At 30.4% G+C, this 26,213-nt stretch overlaps 2 protein-coding genes across 5 annotated transcripts; both read right to left on the bottom strand.

The window, feature by feature from the left end:
* Positions 1-84: 84 nt before the first annotated feature.
* On the bottom strand, positions 85-26,018 carry LOC103579032 (transducin beta-like protein 2). 4 transcript variants are annotated; one of them, XM_014442797.2, is made up of 7 exons: positions 20,033-21,122; positions 15,799-16,029; positions 1,635-1,858; positions 1,369-1,555; positions 1,112-1,297; positions 592-768; positions 85-521 (listed from the first exon to the last, which is right to left on the bottom strand). In XM_014442797.2, exons 1-7 carry the CDS (start codon positions 20,169-20,171, stop codon positions 298-300), a joined length of 1,368 nt encoding a protein of 455 aa, XP_014298283.1. In that variant the 5' UTR covers positions 20,172-21,122; the 3' UTR covers positions 85-297. The 4 variants fall into 4 exon arrangements, with proteins under 4 accessions (XP_014298283.1, XP_008558548.1, XP_008558547.1 ...); XM_008560326.3 differs by lacking the exons at positions 85-521; positions 592-768; positions 1,112-1,297; ... (1 more) ...; positions 1,635-1,858; positions 20,033-21,122 and adding exons at positions 10,173-13,259; positions 25,145-25,756; positions 25,829-26,018; XM_008560325.3 differs by lacking the exons at positions 85-521; positions 592-768; positions 1,112-1,297; ... (1 more) ...; positions 1,635-1,858; positions 20,033-21,122 and adding exons at positions 10,173-13,259; positions 25,145-26,018.
* LOC106693755 (mRNA-capping enzyme) lies at positions 2,227-4,492 on the bottom strand. Its single transcript, XM_014442798.2, has one exon. The coding sequence runs from the start codon at positions 4,234-4,236 to the stop codon at positions 2,470-2,472; it is 1,767 nt and encodes a 588-aa protein (XP_014298284.1). The 5' UTR covers positions 4,237-4,492; the 3' UTR covers positions 2,227-2,469.
* Positions 26,019-26,213: the final 195 nt, after the last annotated feature.

Genomic DNA, 26,213 nt, shown 5'->3' with positions numbered 1-26,213 from the left:
CCGTGTTCTTTTTTTGTAAATTACTCGTTGTAATTTAAAGTACTAGTTACCGCTCGAGATTATTTGAATAATTAAAACAAAGTGTCAAAGTATGAATTCATATTTATACATAATTGCAAAAGTATATTTTAGTTTACAAAACATCAGTAAAAAAATTTATCAAACGTCCAATGGTATGTTTGATTTAAAAATAAAAAACTGATTAAATGTACTTATAAAATTTACACAGCAATTGTATAAAAATTAAAATGATTAATGTTAGTTAATTAATCATTAGCGTCATCGTCAAGCAAATTATCATAAAACTCGCTCGCCCATCGACTTGAGGAATTTTTCCGAGTCAGCGATTACTTTTTCAAGTCGTTCTTTCGTCGCTGAAGTTTGACGTTGCTCCAATTTACGTTTCGCTGACTCAATTGCTGAGCGGTAGCCCGGAATGTTGCGAATAATTCGAATGTAACGATCAACAGCCACCAGGAGATACTCTCCGGACGCGTCGAATGTTAGGCATGAGACGAAACCTTTGTTGTGAAAAAATTAATAAATAAAATAATGATAATTACTTAAAATTTGTTTGAAATTAATACCCACCGATATCTTCAATAGTAGTGTCCAATTTTCCACTGATCCCTGAATAAAATGATAAAGATGATCCGTGAGTAATCACGATCACTTCTCCGTTTGGTGACATTACCATTTTAGTTGGGGTCACATTCTCCCAAGTTCCTGATAAAATAAAATGTGGATCTTCGCCTTTTTCAAATTCGACTGAAAATTAAATTTATTTTATTGATTATCAATAAAAAATTAATTTATTAATTACTATAAAAAAAATTAAGCAGCTAGTCCTCAGTCGTCTTAAATTTTTTTTTTAACAGATTCCAGATTAATTTACAAATAAAAAAAAAAAGAAAATTTTCAGCAGAATGGTAGCGCCCAGTGTCTAGTTTTTAAAAATAATAATTAATTACAAAAAACTGGTTTAGCGAGATGTCTTATCAGTAAAAAAAATTAATTACGTCTTTAAATTATTTAGCTGATAAAAAATTAACCGACAAACTGGACACTGGCTGAGTGCTGTCTTATATTTATATTAAAAAATATAACATACTTTTAGTATCATAAAGACGGTATGTACCATCTTTTGACACAGAAGCCATCAAACTAGAATCGGCATTAAAATCAAAGTCATAAACTCCCGATGAATGACCACCGAGATTGAAGGCCGATGTAATTTGTTTGAATTCTCCTGTTTTAGTGAATCCGACTTCCCATACTTTGACATCTGGCGTGAAACCTTTCGTGGCAAATAAGACATATTTATTTTTATTTTAATATAAATGTAAAATAATATTATTCCCATATTACCAGAAGCAGCAACAAATCGGCCGCAAGGTGAAATTTTCGCCATATGCGTCGATCCTAAATAAGTATCAACAGTAGCAAGAACTTCTCCCTTGAGATCCCAGACAATTAAATCATTAGTTTTCCCACAAGTCATTATAAAACGGCCACTGCATGCTATTTCCATTCCCACAATGTCTTCTTCATGCCGCTTTAACAATTCAATTATCAAGTAATATTATAATAGTGATAATTTGATTTAATCGTGTCGCTGATAAACAAGAGCTTACTTTAGGAAACTCGAGGACAAGTGTCGCTGATGCGAAAAACCCATTTGGTTTTTTTCTGAGTCCATAGACCTCGACATTATTACTCTGCGATTTGTGGATAATGAACGCCTTGCCATCAGGAGAAACTCTGACATTGGTGGCAAAATCGTAATCAATATTCACACGCAGAGATTTGCGTTCCTTTGACGACAGGTCTTTGGTGCACCAAATCTGGACAGTGCGGTCTGTAATCAATAAATTTATTTATTTGCAGTAACAATTTATTTATCTACATCCAAGAAAACTTACATTCATCAGGTGAATATCAAGACTTAATTATTAATCGATTTTCTAATGCTACCAAGCTGTCACAGAATTATACGACAAATTGTTCTTAATTAGTGGAATTACAAGGAAGTTACCCAGTACTTGCACGCAGTAGTCCGCATTTAATTCCGATAAATGTGCTATGATTATTTCTCAAATAAAATTATTGCTAATTAATTAATTAATTGATTGAGATAATTAATCAAAAAATAAATAAATAATTAAAATTAAGGGAGTGAATGATTATAAATAAAACATATAATGTAATTAATATAAGTCTTTATTTAATTTAATGACAGCGTTGACTTTTAATTGATTGATGCATCATGTATAAGATTTAAATCTAAAATTCAAACCATCACTCAAAATCAAAAAACACAATTGAATAATAAAAATATTATTAAAAATTTAATTACACATAATTATTATTATTTACAAAATTCTCATTAAAATATTAAAATTAAATAAAATTAAATTAAATTTTAATGAAACAAATTTATTTAACTGGAGTAATTTAACTAGTAAATTGTCATCTCATGCGCTTGGCTGGTGGCGGCATCAGATCCGAGTCGTCTTGATACCGGTGATGCTCGATGTAGTCTAGAAGATATTTTGTCGTGACAGGCTCCTTGATACTTTGACAAACGGACATGGCCGTTTTATACGAGTTGGGGAATGACTTGTCCGTCCTCTCTCGCATGAAGACCCACTTGTTGTTTTCGTATTTACATTCAATAATCTTGTTGTTGAGCTCCCTCAGGGCTTTGTTGGGCTTGTCAATTTTATCAAAAGGTTCTGAGAGCCCACCGACGTACAGAAGACCTTTTTTTGTTGGCAGAATACCGAGGCCCGAGTCAGTGACTATTTTTAATTTAAAATCTACGGAATTAAGCGACAGTGGTTTCCATTTCAACACGTCCTCGGACACCCCTGCTACGTATCGTTCTTTTGAAGGCTGGAAGATCAGTCCATCGGGCTCGTGGCCCAGCTGTTTGGCAAATTTATCACTCAGCAAACTGCCTGTCTGCGATATGTCCCAAAATTGTTTCAACCTTACAGAAAAAGGTTCGCGTTCACGACGTAAACGTCCTTCTCTCAGTGCGCGGTAACGTCCGCCCATAACTTCTTTTTCAATGAGCGTGTATCGGTCAGGAAAAAATGCTTTCTTGCTCACATCCTTGCCGTCGTACATAATAATGTCGTAGGCTAAGTAACGAGGGTACTCTTTACCATCAGCCCGGTCAATAACCATCTCCCCGTCTAGCAGAGTGTCTTTGAGAGTCCTCGTGGTGTCATGAACATGCGGGAATGCGAGTCCGGAGACCTGGAAGATGCTGTTATCCCGGTCAATGAAAAACAATTCATTGCCACCCTGAATCAGGAGCATGTACCTGGTGCCGTCAGCTTTCCATGATACGCGATAAGGTTTCTCGCTCAATTTGTTGATGTTGTTTCTGTCCATGGAGACAGGCTGAGAGCCTGGAAAACCGGAACTGTTCCAGCTACAAATTTCTTGGACACGCCGTTGAATACCGGACACCTTGACGTTGTCATTGAGGACCATGACCCCAGGAACTCCTGCCATGAAGACTGGATTTTTATTTACATACTCCCGCTTCCGTTTACCGTGGGACTGATTACTGCTGGCAGACTGGTAGACATCGTCATCAACATCGTCGTCATCGTACTCGAGGCACCAGGCTGGTCTAGGTGGTGCTGCCGGGGCGTCATCTCCGTCGTCATATCTACGGTAAAGTTCTTTAATGTAGTCGTCTTTGTAAATACCTGGAGGTCTTACTGCAGCAAATATATTTAGTGCTGCGTCAAGGTTGTACTGATCAGTCTCCACAAGGTAACTTATTATCAAAAAACCTGTTCGGTTAAAACCGTGGGTACAATGAACCCCAATTATTTCTAGAGGATGCTTGGATATAAAATTTTTACATATTTCGACGAATGTTTTTGTTTGCTCTCGGGAAGGAGTTTCACCGTGGCCACGACATTGTAACTTAAAATATTTACATCCATAAGCCTCAACGTCATCTTTGTCGTAGAAACGGTTTGTGTTTGTAAGATCAATCCATAACCCTATTTTTAAACGCTCACTCTTGAGTGAAGCAAAGAGCATGTCGACATTGAAACGGCATTCCTCTGACACCTGATCGTCAAAATTTGTCGACAACGGGGTTTTGAATGCTATAAATTTATTGTGAATTAATTTAACTGATTTTCGTGGACAGTGAAGCCACCTTGGTGGTATTGGTCCTTTACTACTTTCACCGTTTACACCTGACATATTTACTTTTTTTTTTTTTTTTTTTTTTTTTTTTAATTTTAAATTACTATTTTTACACTAATTTATTTATTTATAATATACTTATTTTTTTATTCAGTTTTATTTTAAAACCAAAAAGGTTAAAATTAAAATCACAAGTTACTCATTTATATATTTATTTAAGTGTAAGTATTTAAATACAGTTATGTGATGCATGTGTTGCTAATGAAAGTTCGACGGTAGACTAACCTAATAACAGATGGGTTTTTTTTACGTTCTCATTTACGATCAATCGCGATCAAGTGTGTTGAATTACAACCTTTTATTTTTAGTTGACAGTTTGTCCGCCGGACGCGCAAGCGTACGATTTAATTTCGCGCGCTTATTTGAAATTTTCATTTCTAAATCTATGCTTATAAATTATCAATGAATTTTTTATTTATTTATATCCAGAATTGAATGTAATTACGATAATGTTTATTTAATTATACATTTTTTAAAAATTTAAACTCGTGATTTGAATTTCGCGCCTGATTATCAGTGGCGCGAAAAATTGAAATTTAAATTATCGATAAAAGTAAATACTTTATTAATTATTACTGTAATTCGTAATTTTTATTATTGATTACTTATGAAAAATTATTAAAAAATTGTACTAATTGAAATAATAATAATAAAAAAACGTAAATAGAAATTTTGAATTAAAAGTTGGGCGATAATTATATTCTGCATCATTTTACCTTGATATAATTTATAAGTGAGATAAAATATGAAGTTTTACATATATGTATCTCACTAGATACATTGTAAGGTATAAATTGTTATGATTACATAAAAGCAGATTGAATAAGACGTAACTTTATATAATCGACACGAAAATAGACAAATAGCTTTGAAACATAAATAATTTAAACTTTTTATTGGTTTGTCCATTGGATCGCTGGATATTTAACAGTTTTACGAGCAATTAACAAATGCAAAAAAATCTATTTATAAATATAAGTATATATTTATTAATTTAATATATTGTTGACGTAACGGTAATGAAATGTGACAAGTTTCGTAATTGGCATTATTAATTTTTTATTAAATGCATTTAAATATAACTCGTGAATTTATAATTAATGAAATCTATGAGATTTATATGCTATGTATCTCGTTTTCTAATCATATATATGTTATTTATATATTTATTTATATATTTAAGATGAGAGTGAATCCGTGACTATAAGAGGTGATGAAAATATTACAGAGAATAGTTTGTTAATGATTATTGTCCTTGAGTTGAATTTGATAAAATTAATATTATCCACAATGACATCAATACACAACTAACTTGTTTGATAGACGACTACATGTGATTTTTTTTATCTAGATAAAAATAATATGTAAATAGTAATAACAATATTTCACAAGCATGCCATAAAATATTCAAAGATAACTTTTAAATATTTTGAATTAATATATATTTTAAATGAATATCTATCGGTTAATTTTCTCGCGATTAGATTATCAGACTGATTATCGCTTTTTAATGCTAATTATAATTTATTTAGCTCATTGTAGAATAAAATAAATTTTTAAAATCACGTATCATTGGGTTAATAAAAAGTCCATATATTAATAAAGTTTGAAAAAAAAATTATTAAATTATAAAGATGAGCAAGCATTGAACCTCGGTCAATTACCTCTCAAGTTTGACAAATGACAGCCTTGAAAAAGTTGTCTGCAGCATATATATATATATATACATATACGAATTGTGTATATTGGTTTATCCTCGACAATATAAATAAAAGGTAAATGTAATTTAAAAATATTACAATTGATGAAAAATAATTTTTTTTTATTAAGCGACAAATTAAATAATACCTTGGATTTGAAATAACAATTTGCGGATTAAACTCTAAATTGTCCAAATCGGATATTGTTTTATTGGAGATTAAGGATAGTCAAGGACAGTAATGTTATAAGTCAGTGAGCTACTAACTCTATAATCGATTATTCGCAACATAACGCGAAAATAGAACTTGCGATAACTATATACAAGTTATCTGATAATGTAGATTAATAGTGTTATATGACAACATGTATGTACATATACATCTTATATAAATAGGGGTTTAAAATAGTTAGTAAAAGGGTCTAGGTTTATTTGATTATTAATTTTATTAAAGCAGAAGAGTTGAGCTCTAACGGATGGGAGCTCCCAGTTTTATTATAGACGGCCTTGGTATGTAAAGAGAGTAAACGAGTGCAGCCCCCCTGTGGCTCTAGAAGTCGTAAGACTAATAAAGTAAATAATAAAAGTACCCGAGTACCCAATAATTACTTTTTATTTATTATTAGTAGTGTAGTTTTTCTTATTTTCTTCGGTTCGCGGTAATAATCAGAGGGAAATTCCTCGGGGTTTATCGAGTGTTTAACTTATATTTATTTAAAAACCAAGAAGAAGTCACTCGTTTCCAAGAGAAAGCGTCATTGTAAACGCTTCGATCACTTTAATGAGTCATTCTGTTGGATTGGACAATCTCAGAACTACAGTCATCACTTTTTATTCTTCTCAATACTCATCTCTTCAATTGTTGTTATTATTTGTTCTTTCTGTTTTGTTTTGCTTCCTTATGGTACTCAAAAAAAAAAAAATAAATATATAAAAAAAGCGTAACAAAACACTTTTATTATAAAAAATTATAATGAACGTTAATTCTGTTTAATTTTAAAAATTATAATTTAAAATCCACGTATTCATATTCAGCTTAAATAAAAATTAAGCAAGTTAAGGCTTTTTAAAAATCTTTTCTGGACGTGGCCTTATATATTTATATTTTTATTGTTTCTTTTTTATTATTTAAAGACTGTAAATTTTCAGTAACTGTGTCATGAATTTTATTTTTTTTACCTTCGCAACCGATTACTTTTTTAGGCATCCCAGGATCATCCGCTTTGTCATGCAAATGACAACATCGTTATTTAAAATAATGTATTATATTATTTAAATAAAATTAACAAAACAATAAAAGTAAAACCAAAGGTTCTAAAGATGATGAGCTTTCTAAAAAAAAATTTCTAATGTCAATCTATATTAAAGACTCGTAATATATTTTGTAATCGCTTTAACACGGGCCTGTATACTTGTGTGTTAATCGATACACATCAATACAACTTGTATCGGCTCGAGTTATTTGCACATAAAAAAAAAATAACGTGGTAGGTGGCCAGGTGAGGGGTCGTCTCAGTTAAAACCGATTGGGAAATCAAAGGTATAAGGAGGTCTTGTCAACTTGGGTACGCCGACGTTTGTTTTATAATTACGAAACTAAAATCTTCACTTTCGTATCATCGAGCATACCATTGTTAATGACTTGGTCACGTACATGAAGAAAAAAAATGATAAACTTCTCTTTATGATAACAAAATTATCACAAATAACTTAAACGTGGCTTTATAACTAAACATTTACCAGTTGATAAATAACCCGACATTTACCTGTGAGATAAAAAATAAAACATTTACATTTAATTATAAAAATTTAATTACCTGGTAAAAAATAATATCGACAATTAAACAGATTTTATAATCGGATAAAACTTTTACAAAGAGAAATGAGTTAAGGCATGAAAACGCATCTTTCTTTGTAGTAGTGCTGATGCATGGAGATTACTCTTGACGTGTGGGTGTTAATGTCCTTAAAGAAATATATGCTAAAAAATAAAAATAACAGATGATGGCGGTCGGACGATTTCCAGCTCGTGACCAGTCTACAAGGAGAAAGTTCGTAAACTTGTCGTTTCTATAGGTTTACAGACCAATAAGCCAGGCAAATGTTCTCGTTGTGGCTTTTGACGATAGCTCGAGAGAGCAAGAAAGAAAGTTGTAACGACTTATATATATCTATATAATACTGTTGTATTTTCACCGTTTTAAATCCGTTCAGTCGAGTTGCGGTGGTTGTTATCATTATTATGTTTATAATATGGGTGTAAACCTTTAAAAATCAACTGACACTGGCTGACTGCCCCAGTTAAAGACCTAGTTACAAATATACACTCCTTGTGGTCTTTTTTCATTTCCCATTACGTTTTTTTTTATTTATTTATTTTATTCAATTCGAGAGTGGGTTTATGAGGATATATAACTACAACATGAGTCACTTATAATGAATCTTTAGATCCTCTGACTTTATTCGCTTTCACAGGAATTAATTTATATGGAAACCTTGATTCGCTGAAGATTAATATCAAGATCAACTCTGCGCTCGAATTTATTTGGAGATCAAGTAAATTATAAATTCTAGATCTTAGGTTTTAATGTATTAAACTAAATTTTAAGTTCGTTCACCTGGAGAACGATGGCCATGACGGTTGAATTCACATTTCAGATCTTCAGTTAAAAATTTTTTTTTTTTTAAAAGTTGAGCAACAAAAAATAAACATTTCCATTTTTAATGCTTGATCATTTAGTTTCATTTTATTGTTTATGTAAGTGTAAAAGTTAAAAGTTATTTTTTTTTTGTTTATCTGAGTAAAAAAATGTAAATAAATCAATGTAGTAAAATATAATACCTAGTAGTTTTTTAAATAAAAATTTAATTTCATTTTTATATAAATAGTATTAAGTGGATATTTAAATTGTCGGCAAGTGCGATAAGTAAATATAGAAATTTAGAAAAAATTTATAGTAGTCTTTATTAAAAGTAGATTAACACACTTTTAAATAAAACGTATATCTAGTTCGTATGTTACTGTTATATAAAACATTATTTCCTTAAAATAAAATATTATTCATGGTAAAAAAATACTCTAATGTTTATTGAAAAAGAACAATCTATACTTAAGATAGTCGTTAAATATTCTATTAGCGATGTATCAAATATTTACTTATGAAATTACATTACTTATACATAAAATTCATGAAATATCATTTTTATTTAAACTGTATATCTTAATAAATAACGATAAGGAACGTAAAATATTCCCCAAGCTAACTATTTGAGAATATTAAACATATATAACTGATAAATTTATTTGTCACCTGTTAAATATACCGTAGCAGCTTTGACTAAAAAGAAACAAATAGAAAAAACAGCTGCTGATGTCCCTGACTCGAAGTATATATCTAGAATTGTTCCTTGGTATAAATATATATTTAATTTCATTTAAAATAACGTATTTCTTTTATAGTTAATCATATTAAATTTTTCTTATAAATTGAAATGTCGGAGGAAAAGTGTGAGGCGAATTAATGCAATACTAATTGTTGATAGAATGAATTAAAGCCACTACACGGCGTTAATCTAAAAAATTAGCGGCTTGTATACAGAGAACGTTTAATTTATTCGAGGAAAGTAGTGTAATAATTACAAATCACCTGGGACTAAAATCACGACTTATATAGAAATCAAAAGGATTAAGACAGAAAAAAAATAAAAACAAGTTGAGGAAACGATGTTGACAAATTAAAAGACATAAAAATTAAGAAATACAAGAGACGAGAACGCGTCTTCACCAATTTAAGGATATAAAAATTACATACGTAGTCCTCAGCGGTATAAATTCAATTGCGAAAATAAATTTCAAGACATGTTTTTCTTGATGTTTTCACCAACTTTGGCGAATTATTATCATTTATAATGGATTCTATGTTGCAATTGATTCAGACCAAGTTCTACAACTGCTGGTTAGGTCAGTTGTAAAGGCCGATGAGATACGTCACACCTGAGCTGACTCTCGATGAATTTCACACTTAGGATTTTATTTACAAGAGAATTAGGATTTTAAAATAAAAACTAAATAATAAGTATTAAAGTATAGGTTGATAAATGAAACATTTTTTTTTCTTTCATAGATTAAGTAAAAAACGTATATTAATATGATTGTATATTACACTTACATTATAAATATATCAAGTCTTAAAACAATAATTATAAAAATAATCTTATATTAATAACTTAGCGATCTATATGTACAGTTTTATACGTAATACAAATAAGTAATATCGTTTTGTATTGATTTATCTTTGATTTAAAATTTACAAAATTTGATAATTCACATTCGTTTGTATATACAAAATATATAAGTCGAGGTATTTTTAATAAATTACGATGATTAAAATTTATAAATTAAAAAATTCCTTTTCGTTAAACGTGAAAGTGCGTTATTTTAATGAAAAAATAGGTAATTAAGAAGCATTACTTTCATTATCAAAATAGACCGTACATTAATTATCTACACTTGATAATATCTTAATTATTGTAGCGCGATAATTTTTAAATATTGCGGTCAAGTTTATGCGTAATCTTATACACAATAATTTAAAAACAATGAAAAAAAAAATAATAAATAATAGCTTAGTACTTAAACTTATAAGTAACAAGTCTTTGTCAAAATAGAAGTAATACAACGGAAGACAAAAAAATAATAAGATAAATCAATACGTCATATATTTTTAAGACACTTTTTTCTTAAATTGTTTTTTTCTCCATTTAAATCACCTTTCAATTAAATAATCGCAACATGAGATTCATGGAAGCGCACAGCCGTTGAAATTGAAAAAAAATAATTGTTTTGAAATAAAAACAAAAATACTTCCGTATATGAGTAGAAAAAATAAAATCGAATATTTTTTATTTGATGAATTGATGTGTGGTGATTTATACGGTTTAGTTTTCAATTATTTAAATAAATACATTATGCTGCCGATAAGAGTGAGTGAAAAAGAATATAATCCTAAAGCGAATAATGATTATTAATATGATAAATTTGTACAGATTTAAAATCACATTTAAATTTATCACCACATTCACGCAACAGTCATACATTTATATACATAAAATATCTCTCATCAATATTAATATCATTAAACATCCAAAAGTCTCTGATGAGTGACGAGTGATAGATGACAAATAAAATGAGTATGTAATATGCAGTAAATAAATGAAAATAATTTTGTTAGTTATGGAATACTGTGAATAGTTGAATTTGAAATGACATAAAATAACACTTGCTTACAATGTCTCTTCAATATGAAGACAAGTATATATAAGTAAAGGTGGGCAATGTAAACATCACTTTTAGTATACATACATATAAAATGTATCACAGACTTCACTTAACTTGTATATAACAGCACTCGTAACACCACACACTAATATTAAGTTTTTAATTAAATTATTTATTTTCGTTTTCCCACATCTTCGAGAACTTTATTAAGTGCCAAATCCATTGCCGCTTTCGCGTCTTCGTAGGCGTAATGTTCGGCGCTTTGTATCGTCCGGTTCAATTCAGTTTCTGCTAAAATCTTTAACTTCGTTTTATTCGGAAACCCATACTTGTGCGGATATATAAATGCTGTATCAAGTACGGTTTCGTGCAAGATTTTCAGCTTTCTGAGATCGTTTTCCAAACCATGTCCAATTATGATGGTATCTGCATGAATGAATTTTTGTAAATCTCGATGAACGTCATGCAGTGTTTTTGCGCCTTGGAGATCTTCGGCGCGAATACCGGAAAATTGGGTATTGTAATCAATTATTTCGTGATCCGGCTTGATAAACGCGTCGTAGATTGTTGAACCGTCTAATTGTACAACTGTGAGTCGCGTGGGTTCAAAACCATTACTCGTGATGCACATTTCACAGTCCAGAGCAACCACGTCAAGCATTTGTCTATTACTGCTTGAAGATTTCAAAGGTTGTGTACACATGTACCCGTGAAATGGACCATTGACGCCTGGTTTCACTCCAGTCCAAATGTGAAAATCAGCTTCAATGCATCCTTTTGAATCTTTTGGCCTTTGACAGCATTTACGAACTTTGTTGTTCGTTATTGGGGATGAGTCCATTTCACTGTTACAATGATATGTACACTTTTCCTGTGAATTATATTCATCAGTTGTTGGATCGATGTAGAATTTTTTGAAGCATCTTACACATTCGCGTTCGGCAGTATTTTTTCTATTTTTGTTAACTGCTTCAAAATAATTCAGGATCAGCAGCATTGGGTCGACTTTTTCATTCGAGTACAGTAAATATGACGCTGAAGATTCACTTTTTTCACTGTCCGAAGAACTCTCTGACTCAAAATCCGAACTCTCGACAGAATTACTAATGCCTGTGGTACTTTTTGGTTTATAATTCAAACTATTAGGTATGAAAATTTTTGCATTTACATTTAAATTTTTTCGCTGCTTATAGTAGAATTTTTTTCTTTCTTCTTCAGTATGACTGTAAAAGTATTTTATCAATTCATAGTGAGGTGTATGTAAAAAAGAAACACCAGTACTATTGAGGTCTTTTTTGTACAAATAACCCAGACATTGTAAATAATGTGTCGGGTGTGTGAAAGTTTTTAGTTTAGATATCAACGTAGAATGACTCATGTACTCCAAACACTCGCGATATTTACTGTACTGAACTGTATTCATTGAATTACGTACAATTTGATGAGGTTTCTCATAAGGATTGTAGTATGATTGGTTGAAAAGATGGTAGTTCAATTTGCATGCTGCATTGTTTTTCGAAAATATATTATTCATCTGATTCTGGACTGGTTGATCTGTGAATTCTAATTCCTGATTCTGGATTCCATGTGTTATTGTCAGTGATGGAAAAAATGGATCTGCATACAAAGGTGTAAATTGAAATGGATAATGACAAAGCGTTGACTTGATACAATTGCCATTGTAATGATAATTATCAATATGATTATAATCAACGTGGTTTGGATCGCGAGATGCACGTCGATTTTTTTTCTGTCTGCGGCTCAACACAGTCTGATCCTTTATTGAAGAAACAGACTCCATGCTGCTGCTGTTGCTATTACTGCTGATGCTGTTGCTGCTTCTGATGCTACTGCCACCGCTACTACAACTTCGAATTATTGCTGGTTTGTTGACACGACTGGAGTTCTTTTTCCTGGCTGTTGTAGTGTCCTTCTTGCTGGTCTTTTTGCTGCAATGAATGACTGACGGTGAGGATTTTGTGGAACCATTTGCCACTTCGTCCACGTTGTCCTTCAGCGTATCTTTCGGCAACAGGCTGCAATCTTTATTATACACAAATAAAATATAAATTCACCTGGCTATTTAATTTTTTTTTTTTTTTTTTTTTTTTTTTTTTTTTTCATTATTTTGAATTTTTATGAATTTTATTATTTTATTTACATAGAGTATGTATATATTTATAAATATATTTTTTGTATAGTAGTAAATCTATTAATTAGGCACACGTATACAAAACACATGCATCAGAATTTTTTTTGTTTTTGGTACCCAACCTTGAAGTTGATTATTTACGTATTAAAAAAACATAAATTCACTCATGATTAATTCAGCACTCTTGTAATGACTATTATAATAATATATAAAGGATTAGTTTTAATTTAGATAGATTATTTTTAAAATTCCAGCGTCACACGCGAAGAATTTTTCTGTAAAAATAACCCGTTAAGTATGAAATTTTTTAGAGGAATAGTTCTCAAACGAAATCTATGATAGGAAGTAGGACATGACATGTGAAATTCGTCGAGTTTTTTTTTTTTGACTAATAAAATGAAGCGAACAAATTAATTATTTTTTTTCCAAAGTGTGACGATCTCAAAGTCAATGTCTGTTGCTAAAATTTATTTAAAAAAAAAAGAATTATAGGTACAAACAAGGTCAAGTAGATACACTCAGTCTCTCAAGAGGTCGTGTAAGAGTTTGAATAAAAAATGTATGTATGTAACTGCAGTTTTTATAACAAATGATTGATATCATTAACAATTGTTTTTTTACTAATAAGTTATAAAGTTTAGCAATGTCATATATACATTTATTTAACCAGGCTGATAACCTTAGAAACATGTGCCAAGGTCGCTGGATTCATGTTTTGACTATAAAATTTATGAACAGGAAAAAAAAATGATAAATATGAGGTTGAAAGTACGATAACGGGAGAGGCGATTCCTGTTCGCACGGTTGTTTGATACCGTTGGATTATTATGAAATCATCGTTTGAGAGAGTAGTGTAGAAGAAGAGGAAGAAGAAAAAGTAGTGACTCTTTCCTTCATTTCTTTTCTTCGCTATCTAAATAACACTAAGCTAGCTGTATATATCATTTTAGCCGTGAGGAAATGAAATGTTTTCTCGGGTGTTCAACATAATCTCTCATGATCTCTCTGTCACGACGTTATACGTAATTTAGGAATTGAGCAGGAAGAATGCGATTAAATCATTCTATTTAATCACTTTCTTCCTCAGAATTATTTAATTTTACAAAAAAAATATATACATTTAAACTATTTTTGAACAGCTTTAGTTTGTTTTTTAAGATTAAACCATGCACAGAAATAAAATATATATATAATTAAAAATTTTCAAAGCAAATAAATGTTCGATTGGTTTTAAAGTACAAATACATAGACATAAAAATGTACTTGCAGTTAATTTAAAAATAAACTTGCTTTCATTGCACTTGATTACTGTAAATTATTGTATAAATAATTCCCTCGTATCTTTACGATAACGGGGTCTCAGCAAAGTACTATCGTGTAACTAATGTAAGGAGCCACAGTAACCCACTCTGGACTACCGTTACTCACGATTACGATTCTCCGTGGACTCGTATTGACCGTCTAATGTAATGCAATGTAATGTAAGAACTAGTACTAGTAGTAGAGTCATTCGTTAAAAGATGAACAGCGGAGGTGAGCATTCATGACCTAAACCACCGAGTTCAGAGATCTTAAGGGGTTAAGATGAACTGAATTTTTTTTTCATACTCTTAACTGTACAATTTATTTCAAATATGTTATTATTTATGCATATTTACTTTTTTAAATTCAAAATCAAGTAACCGTCCTTGGATGATAACGATAACTAATGCATCGTTGACAAAAAATATGTATATAAATAAAAACTCTATTTCAATTGAATACACTTTTTTTTCATGGCCGAAGTACTTACTCTAAAGCCTATTACGATCTTTTAGATTGTGTACTTCTTGGTAACAAGATAAAAAACATTTAGCATTGAACGTATTATTAAATAGAACAATAAGGCAAATACTTGTATTTTGTTAAATGGAAATTATTGAAGTTTCAATTTTATGGAAAATCTTATTATTGATTTTTAATCAAGGAATGGTATCATTTGAAATTAACAAAGTCAATTTAAGTACAGTGGTAATTTTAAAAATTCAGATCGAGGATAAATAGAGCGCGAAAAGAGTGTCATTAACATGATTGAGTCATTTTTGTTAGGTAAATAAATCATACATTTCCGATTTCTTTATCAACTTCAGTGTGGGTACAGTTTTAATAATTAATTTTTTAAGTATTTATTTAAATATCAATTGTTGCTCATTAAAATTAACAGTCTAATCTAAATTCTAATAGGGAAATGTTATAAAATTTGAGCGAACCGCAATTAAATTGTGAATTAATTAAGCTCTAGTCTAAGTGCTAAATGATGCATCGAATGGTCCGAATACGGGATTTCATACTGTGTGAGATTTATTAAATGAAATAGAGGAATTCAAGGGCATGTGGTGTGTACGTATTTTTAAAAAATAACAAGCAAGCAAATTTGAATATTTTAAATACCTTCAGCACAGCTAGCGAGAAATTTGTCGTCACTGGAGAAGTTTATGTCCAAAACTGGTCCAGTATGACCCTTGAGAGTACCAACTACCCAGGAATGAGTGAACTCTTGCTGAGCCTCGCGACGTTTTTTATTCTTTGCACGTTTATTACCACCGATATTACGTTCGTTGTTGGTGTTGATTGATTTCTGTATTTCAGGTTCTTGAATTATTTCATCGGATTTAGGCTCATCTGTAAATTACAAAGAAATAATTTATTCGATAAAATAATATTATATATTTAAATATACTCATTAATTCAATGGATAATTTATTCAATTTAAATCTTCATAAATAAATATTACTTTCAGTGGGAATTTATTGAATATACTTGGAAAAAACTATGACAAAGTTCATACTGCTAATGAAGCATTAAATTGTTAAATTATTTATACTTGCCGATAGAAAATAAATTATTATTGAACCACTTTATTCCCTATTGCTATTATTATAATTGTGTAATACTTAGTATCTACAATTATCAATCGTAATAAGTGATAACCAATTAATATAGTAAAATTAGCTAAATAATATGAATATTTATGTCGCAGCTTCGTCCGTGATGGGCAAACTTTAACTGATCTATTCCCTAAAACTTTTACAGTAAAACTAACAACCCCTCCTCCTTCTTCACTAATATATACATAAAATATATACACTCATCCTGAATTGACTATGGTCATCTTCCAAACTCATTATCAACTACAGAGTACTTAAGCCTCAATGACACTATAATGTCTTTTAAGGGACCCAGGTACCTGAGGTCCCAAAACTTAATTAAAAATAGATTTTCCCTAAAATTAAATCTATACTTTACACTTAACGTCAAATACAATTTTCCCAGGTGTAAAATAAAATATTATTTTAACGACAACCATTTGATTTAAATTTTCCATTGGGCAGTAAATTATTATTAAACTACTTTATTTCCTATTGTTATTATCAATGCAATTTTTTATCTCTAAAATTATCAATCGTGATAATCAATAATTAGAATAGTAATGTTAATTAATTAATATAACAAATTATATATGCATATTTTATTTACTAGTATGCATATACAGCGAAGCCTTTATTGTGTCACGTGAGTTAAAATCGCTATCTACATCTAGATAAATACTCAAAGTATATAGATGTGTCTAATATTAGCTTTGTCCGTGTAGAAAAGAGGAGCGATACAGGATCGTATGTACACAACACGCCAGCAATAATTTCAGGACACGTGGAAAACGAAGGAGAAAATATAAGTTGTGAAATAGTTGTTACCTATGGTAACTATCGATTCGAGCATCAACAACAGAGTGCTTTTTAATATATTTCTCTACTTTTTATGAATATATGAATTTTTTTTATAGGTCGAGGAAAAATAATATTTGTAGATATATTAAATATTTAATGGATCCTATCTATTGCTTTCCCCTTTTCATAAAATTACGCGGTTAAAAGCGTGCTGATAAGAGTAAACGAATAATTTATTTCAATTTGATCGGATTAAAAATACATTTTACTGATAATTGAAATTACGACGCACTTAAATTATTTATAAATTTTTAATATCAGTCGGGATAAATATTTGCTTGCATTTCATCTGCTCGTCATTAATATTTTTTTTTACGTAAGCAAATTGTTAATTATTTTTAAGTTTACTTTTTTAAATTAAACCATAACCGCGGACAATAAATTACACTTATATCAATGTTTTTTACGCCGACCCAATGCAGTTATGAAAGCATTAAAATAAAATTAATGCTATCAGTCAGAAATTATCTTTCAAGTTTTTCAACGTATGAAGAATATTATTTCGGAAGTTTTTATTTTAACCATTTATTAAATAATCGTGATAAGACTGTCGCTTTATGACATTTGCTTACTAACTCATCAAAAAGTAAAAGCATAAATTTTCCTTGTTTCTTGCTCTCTTTGTTTTTACAACCGCAGAATTACAACCCAGACGACAACAAACATATCCACGACTTCTTAATCATTCTCTTATTGACAATTGTCGGCGCATATCATTTAAATAAATATAAAAAATTTTATCTTCAATTAATTAATAAGAAACTCAAGTTCCTTTGGTTCTACAACCAATTTAAAATATCATTATTTTATTTAAAAACTATTCCATGAATCGTGATACCAAATTCACTTAATTTATGTTTAAATATTTCAAAACTAAAATTAATTACGACGATACCTCCAACATACATTTATTCCATTCACAATTTAACCAATAGGAAGCCAATTTTCTATTCAATCGGCGTTTTCAATAGCTAATTTATACCCAGCATTCAAACTACCTGTTTAAATATATATATATATTTAAAGTCATCATTCCATTTATGCCCTACGCCCAAATAAATACTGAAAAAATCCTCAACTTCCAAAGATAAATAAATAAAGTAAATAAATAAAAATTCAGTGAAGCAATAATTTATTCACAAAGTCAAGACGCCAACGCAATCGTCGCCAAAAATGTGTGAATAAATAAAATACTGATATTTCGCCTTGAAATAATATAATATATATTTATATTCATTTGCGTGTGCATTTGCTTTAGCTTCGTCTTCCTCTTGTTCGTCATATTTTTTATCCGTTCCACGCTTATTTCTTCAGGCTTGCTGATTCATTTAGCTCCCTGACCTGCTGGAAGGCCAATTGAGTTGAGCATTTAAAGCCAAAGTCAACTTGTACATTAAAACGATCGCAAATACACATGAACACACGTTGTAACAATAAACAATGAAGACAAAAAGTATTTTTGTACAAGTCGTGGTAAAAAGTTCGAAAACAATACCAGCAATTAGGCAGCTAATTACAGGTACTCGTTTTCAACAAGTGAATCAATATGGACTTGAAGGCATCCATACTCTATGTATTCTATACAAAACTGACGACAATAGCAATTGTAAAGCGATATACATTTATAATATTAAAAATGCAACAACGTGGGCGCTGAAAATAAGTTCTCAAATGCATACAAGTTTAAATTGCACCACGTGGCGACCAGTTTGTCGCGCTTTACTTGGACTTAGACTTTAAATAAAAGATAAAAAAATTCGTTAAACGTAATACACCCGACGTACAGTTGATTCACTTTCAGTCTTTGTACTCTATATCTTATCTGTTACCATACAGTGCCTATAGTATTTTTACTCCAGACATGTAAGCTGCTAATTTCTCTATAGCCCTCATGTCTTTTATGCACTTGCTTTTATTTGATATGTTTTTTTTTCTTTATAGGCCTTTACTTGGATTACTCAAACTACTGGTGGTACTGTAATACGAATGAAATAGAAGAAGTAAAAGAGCCAACCCGATGCAATGTGTGAGTCGCAACGAGGATAAATATAACACATCGCAAGTTATTTTTACGCTACGTTGAATCGAGGGAGCTTAGCTAGTATAACTTCTTAATGTTTTTCTGTCACACGTTAGTTTTAATATTTATTATGCAAATTAAACCAAATATCGTAAATCAATACCTTATTTTTTTTTTCAGCTCCGAAATAAATCTCTTATTAAAAAATATAAATAATGTTGGTAGTCGAAACAAGAGTTTGGAAGTTTCAAATTACATAGCCGACATCGCATTGTTCGTAAATTTAAAAAGAAATAAAATTTAAAAACGGGCATGGGTATACACGTGGGCCCTCATGTTCTCTCTATACTACTTCCGTTTGGGTAAAAATCTCCAGTACACATGCACTCAGCTCACATTCCACTTGGACACGCCGGTTCTTTGTCTCGCTCTTCCTTTCTCTCTCTTCTCTCTCACTCCAGTTAAGCAGCATCATGCTTTCTCACATGCAGCTGCCGCCAAAAAAGGTTGCTTAAGCAGAATAATCCTTCGAGAAAGACGAAACGAGGCTCCCCAGTAATATTAATACTAAAAAAAACCTTTTCCGTCTGCTCCAAGGTTTTTTTCTGACTTAATCTTTTCTTTTTTAATGCCGAGTGATTTCATCGAGAAATTACGTGTTCGATGACTAAAATATAAAAAATGATAATTATTTAGATATCATCACCCGGTGATGGAAATAAAACCGATAATTATACTTTAGTGATCCGGTAAATTGAAAATATTAAAATTTTCGCGGGTTTTTCAGGTTGCGCAGAATCGCAGCCAGTGTCCTAACAATGTGCTGATTAATTTCACAACCATAACAATTAAAATTATGACATAAATAATAACTTACTTGTATTCTCGCAAGTCCTAGAACGTCGTCCGATAATAAATCCAATTAAAACAATAGCAGCACCCAGAAAAAAAGTCCCCATAACCATGGGATCGGTTACGCGAATTCCCATAAACATTTTAATCACCGCGTCGCCCATCGCTCCTTTTTATTACTGTACGTGTATATTTATTTATACACGTACTATTTATTATAAATATATATTATTTGTATATAATAAAACCGTCGTCACTTGAAATCACGTAACTCCTACACTGCGTTTTTAGCAAACTCGTACGCAATAATATTTATAAAACTTTTATTTTTAAGGTTAAAATCTAGCACTCACGTGAAAATTTAACCAACGAAAATAAAAATAAAGGAAAGTTAAATAAAATTATTGGTTTTTAAAAAGATTTTTACAAAGTTTGGCCACTTGTCCTCGCGATACACGTCGGGTTAAGTGATCTCCCGGTATTTTATTCACGCGGCGATACCTCGAACCGACACACCAACACGATCTGTGATGCTCTCCTCCACGCTCTAAAATCTATCTGCTTCTACTTGTCTCTCTCTGTTTCGAATAATCTCTTTTTACTCTATTTACTGCACTATCAAAAACCACAAACTTACTAAATTTACAAGAGTGTCATCCCCTAGATATTTATTTTTCGCACACGGGAGAGAAAATGTCGATAAAGCAGTAGTCTGATTATTTGTCCGTAGTCAAAAATCGAAAACCGGGAAAATTAATTTTTGTATTTTTAAATTGTCGTATAAATATTTTTATATTAACGTAATTTATTTTTTTTATTTTTACTATATATAAAATCACTTGCATTCTCCGCGATGACCGCGTCTGAATGATTAATTAATAAAACGAAATAAATTATCATTTCCGTAATTTTTAAATTTTATGACTCAAGCTGACGGTTTTATTTATTTATTACAATAATTATTTAAAATTAGCGGGTGATTTAATTTAAATGGTGATGAGAATTATAAGAGCGCACACTGTTCGTCATTCATCGACGAGTTTCTATAAGTTTCTGACTGTACGTCTTACAGAAGAGCATCATCTACCGGTACACTGGTCTACAAACCCACGTAAACTCCCACTCTGACCACTAGCTCTCCAATCATTTTTACTTACACGGCGATTTAATTTTCCCCGCCACTAATTAATTTCTCTCCGACCGCATGCGCGGTTTTATGGCGCGTGCGCACCAGCTGAACGCATGCGCGGGAAGAATTGAAAAGTTGCGCGCGTTTTTGTCACCAGACAGAGACGCGAGTTTTACAAACAGGGAAATAAATAAAGACAGATTTATAAAACACACATGTGTGTAATGGGAAGGCGGTACCTCACGTGCTGAAAATGTCCAATAAAACTCATAGAATCGTCTACGTGTACCACATAATTTCAAGGAAAAAACGATCAATTTAATTCTAATGATATGTATGGTCTATCCCAATAATTAAAAACTATTGATCTACAGAATTCCATATCTATAATTAATTTTTTCCGTATCATTATTCAAATCTGCGGACTCGGCTTCGTTTTTATCTTCCGTATATCATGTAATCTTTATTATAAAATATTTAATGCACATATTTATATATGTATATACATACACGTGACGTATGACATAAAACCACGTGGAAGTACACATCAGTGATGACTATTGTCACTGGAATAAAGTTATATTTTCTTAGAAGACCACGTGAATCATTAAGCGACGTCAGGAAAACTCTTGAGGATAAGCCGCCGCAATTGAACGCGTCATTTGTAGTTCAAGGCAAAAAAAGACAAATAAAACAAAACTGAGGATTAAAGAGAAAAAAAAAGTACAGAAGGAAATAAACGACCGAGATAAAAATTATCACCGGTTTGTTTTTTATTTTTCCGCTATCAATTAGTGACGAATGATGAAACTCTTTAGAACTATTGAATCAATAGTAATTACTTAAATAATAACTCTTCTAAAATTACAAACAATTAAGAGTTTATTTTTGCCTTTATCATTATTTACTTTTTTTATATATTTGTATATGATCTATACAGTAAATAATTTGTTTAAAGTCCTTGATATAACGTGCAATATCAGCACCTAATTACGCAAGCACGAAACGAATTTGACTGATAATTATAATAACAAAATCAAGTTGTTATTATTTTATAAAATCGGTCGACGTCATCAAGTTGATTATTTTCCTAAAACAAATTGAGTAACGTGTTATTTATTATTGTTATTGTTGATTGTGATATATGTGATACTACTTTACTTATAACTGTATAAATAGTAAACTAGATGTAGAGAAGAATGAATACGTGAGAGGATGAGCCTTTGGTTTGAGGACGAGAGAAAAAGAGACATGATACTTTTACAATAAAGTATGAGGATGATGAATAAAATTTGGAACCGTTATTCGCCCCGTTACTTTTCCTCCTTTTGAATCTTTATAACGTCCCCAATATATACATATACAAAGTGCCTCAATTATCCTCGGGCTTAGAACAAAAATGAATCACCAGTACAATTAATAAATAATAATAATAGTAATAATGGAAATAAACGATTTATAAGTTCACCGGTGACGCAATAATTACATAATTAATATGTTCATTAAATTCTATCAATGGATATATTGTTTACTTTATTGAAGGGAATACTCACAGACAGTAATTCTAAAATGCCGCTGACGTAATTGACTGTAAAGAGTTAATTAATTATTAACATTAATACCTAAAGTCGTCGGGCGACTGTTAAATACTCAAAATCGATTAAATGTCAGGTATTAATAAATCTTCAATGAATAAATATTCAAATTTTATTGATTAACTAATTTAAATGTTAACGATCTCTATATTATAAGAATATAAAGGTATGACTTTATTTTGAATTTATTTATTTTAATTATCATAAATTATATTTTTACAATGGTAGCGTTATATAAATTTGAGGCATATATTTTCTTTTTCAGATTCAAACGCCCACGCAAGACGTATGCAAAAAATTCCTGACGTAAGAAAAGTTTTCCTCTTCTCAAGAAAATTTTAGTTTTCAATTCGTAATGCGAAAAATTTTCTTGGAGCAAATAAAAATCTTTTCTGTGTAGTATATTTTTATAACTGTGTATTTAAATAATTTTCTCGTGGGCTCTTTGTTATTGTCAAGGAAACGTAAAATTCATTGACATGGAAGTTTTTAAACCCTCGCGATCGCGAATCAAGTCATTGTCTCTCTGCTTTATGAAATAATTCATACCAATTATCATCTCCCGTTTTACTATATATTATTACTGTATATTTATTTTACATGCTTTTTTTCTTTACTTATATTATTTTTACGTTTATTTTATCAGTGCGAGGTCGTGAAAATGAGTTCGATGGCACCAGAGGAAGTGACAAGTACGACAATGAACGTTATAATTAAACATAAGCAATAAAAAAAAAGCGTATCATTGGAACTACGCATTAAAAAAAAAAAAGTAGAGGAAACAAAATATAAAAATTTATATAAAGTTGTAAATATAAAAATGAAAATTACGTAGTCAATATGCGCATTTAATATTTATTATTTTATTTTAATAAATAGAAAAAACGTTTTGAAATTTTTTTTATCATATATAGGATTTGGTAATGGGAAAATTTATTTCAAAACAAAAATCGGTGTCACTGGTCTCTCATTATCTAGAGATCTATAAGTATGCGCGATAACAGATATCAGAGAATATATATGTATATACATAGCATGTTTAATTAAATGTACTTATATATCTTTTTTATACATTCTTTTTATATTGGGCACTTTCTTTGTGGCATCAATCCAAGTCATCGAACGTGGACCATATTTCTAAATTTATCGTTAAGGTTATTGGCCCCGCGAAACTTTACCCGGGTTCATGCAACCGCAATGTCGTGCAGTATTTTTTAAATAAATAAAAAAACAAAAAAATAAATATTTTTACAAGGACACAATAAATTTGTATTAAAGAATTTAAAAACGAAGACGAGCCTTTGAGTTTTTCGAGGTCTATATCCAAAATACAATAATTCAAATATAAATATTTGCATTTACGAAGGCCATCGAGATTTTATTTTAATAAACTCTCTGAAACTTGCTGTCTTAAAAAATATTAATGACAATAATAAAAAAATTTTTTTAATGTTTAATTTACACAAGTGAAGAAATAAAATTTAAAAAAACAATAAATTCTTTTCTGATAACAATTGTCATTATTCCTCAGATTATTTTCCTCGTGCGCATTAATATCACTGATAAAATATTAAATAAACAATTCAAACTGAATCTTCTGATCCTGATAATTATAATTATTATTGTTTTTAATTTATACGAGCAACTAAAAGCGCGGGAATTCAAGTTTTAAATTTTTTATTTTTCCACATGTAAATTATGTATCTGCTGGTCTCTACCATCGGCTTAGAATCCGATGGTTAATTTTTAAAAAATAAAACCAGCAGTTAAAGATCTGAAGATTGCCATTGGCAGATCGCCATAATTTAATAAGTGCGCAATTTTCACTGGGTCTCTATCTTCATTTCCTGTCTTATTCCCGTTACATTAAAATTATAATGACTACATAACATTACATATCTACACATATAATGTATATGTAGCATCAATTTACCTCACAAAAATCCTAAAAATAATAATTAGCACACATTTAATATTTTGATTCAAGTTATTGATAACTGATTAAAATATTTATTTTATTATAAAATTTAGAACACGATAAGCGGATCACAATCTTTTTTTATGATTCACCGGTTTTATCGAGTATTAGTCAACTCACTGAGTCATTGTTAGTAAACCCGAATTATTAAAAGGTATTTTTTACATTCATTAATATTCAAAATAAGATATTTAAATATTTTAAAGTGGCTCTGATTATTTTTAACCAAACAAAGACGCAAAATTATCTACTTTACAAAAATAAATGATCATAGTAATAGCCACGTGTGTATAAACGCGCGCTTTTAAGTGTCCTAGTAAATAAACAAACCGCTTAGTCATAAATTCAAAATGCAAAATATATTATTATATATGATAATTAATTTAAAATTTAAACTAAACTGTCACTTTATCATGAAGAAGATTTATGACTCACCTGAATTTTCGAAAACCCCGGGACAGTTGTACTCCAAACTCTCCAATAAAATCATTTTTAGATAATGGAATAAAAATAATATCTTGAATTATTACTTCTTTTCTTTTTTTTTTATCAAAACATAAATAATTATTTAAAATAGTTCCACTTATTCAAGTAACTGGTATATGAGCACGTGTTTTAGATTTATTGTCTACAAATAATGATTGTGACATTGATTGATCCACATTTGTTGAAAACACAAGATAAACTGAACTAAAAAGCTTACGAGGTTCAAGTCTTCTTCTTCTTGGGGGTACTCGTTGTCGGTTGACGTTATTGTACAAGTGCCGAGGATAAAAACTCATTGAATCGTAACTACGTCAGTTGAGTTTAACTTTATAGGAGGTGGTGGGTATGTATAAACAGACGAAGAAGTAGAAGAAGAAGAAGAAGAAGAACTGTAGTATACGACAACGACGTATGTACTGTACACGTAGAAGTTTGTAGCAACACGATCAGCAACGTAGATGCTGGCTCTTCTAGCTGTTAGCTGACTTACTAGTGCTGATGTTGCTGCTGCTGGTGAGGTTCTGTGTCATGTCAAGTGACAGAGATAAAATATATGACGTACTAGAAAGAGAGAAAAGTAACTCGTGGGTAATATATATAGATATATGTATAAATATGCTCTCAGTCACTTACTTGGCTGTATGCAATATATGTAATGCAAGTAATGTTGCATGTAGTTGAATACATCAGCTTCTATTTAATCTGACTCATAGTACAGTCTCAAAGTAAGTGATGTTATGTTTATACAAATTAATTGTTTATGTTATGGCTTTAAATATTATGAAGTAGACTGAAAATGTGTAATTTTAACTTACTGGGTTATTTTTTTTGGCACGAGCTTATAAGAATAGGTCGTGAAGAAGAAGACAAAGAAGATGAAGTAAAAAAAGAATGATATTGGCGCGCAATGTCAAGACTGATGATAAAACAAACTAAATATATAAACTATGTAGACTTTAAACCGATAAGTTTGCGAAAAAAATAAACTTAAAATGTTTCGGTTTAGAAGTTGAATTAG

The sequence above is a fragment of the Microplitis demolitor genome, chromosome 3 (genome assembly GCF_026212275.2).
Source record: "Microplitis demolitor isolate Queensland-Clemson2020A chromosome 3, iyMicDemo2.1a, whole genome shotgun sequence".
NCBI lineage: Eukaryota > Metazoa > Arthropoda > Insecta > Hymenoptera > Braconidae > Microplitis > Microplitis demolitor.
Note: the sequence above shows the minus strand (reverse complement) of the source record. Positions and strands in the feature narration are given on the sequence as shown.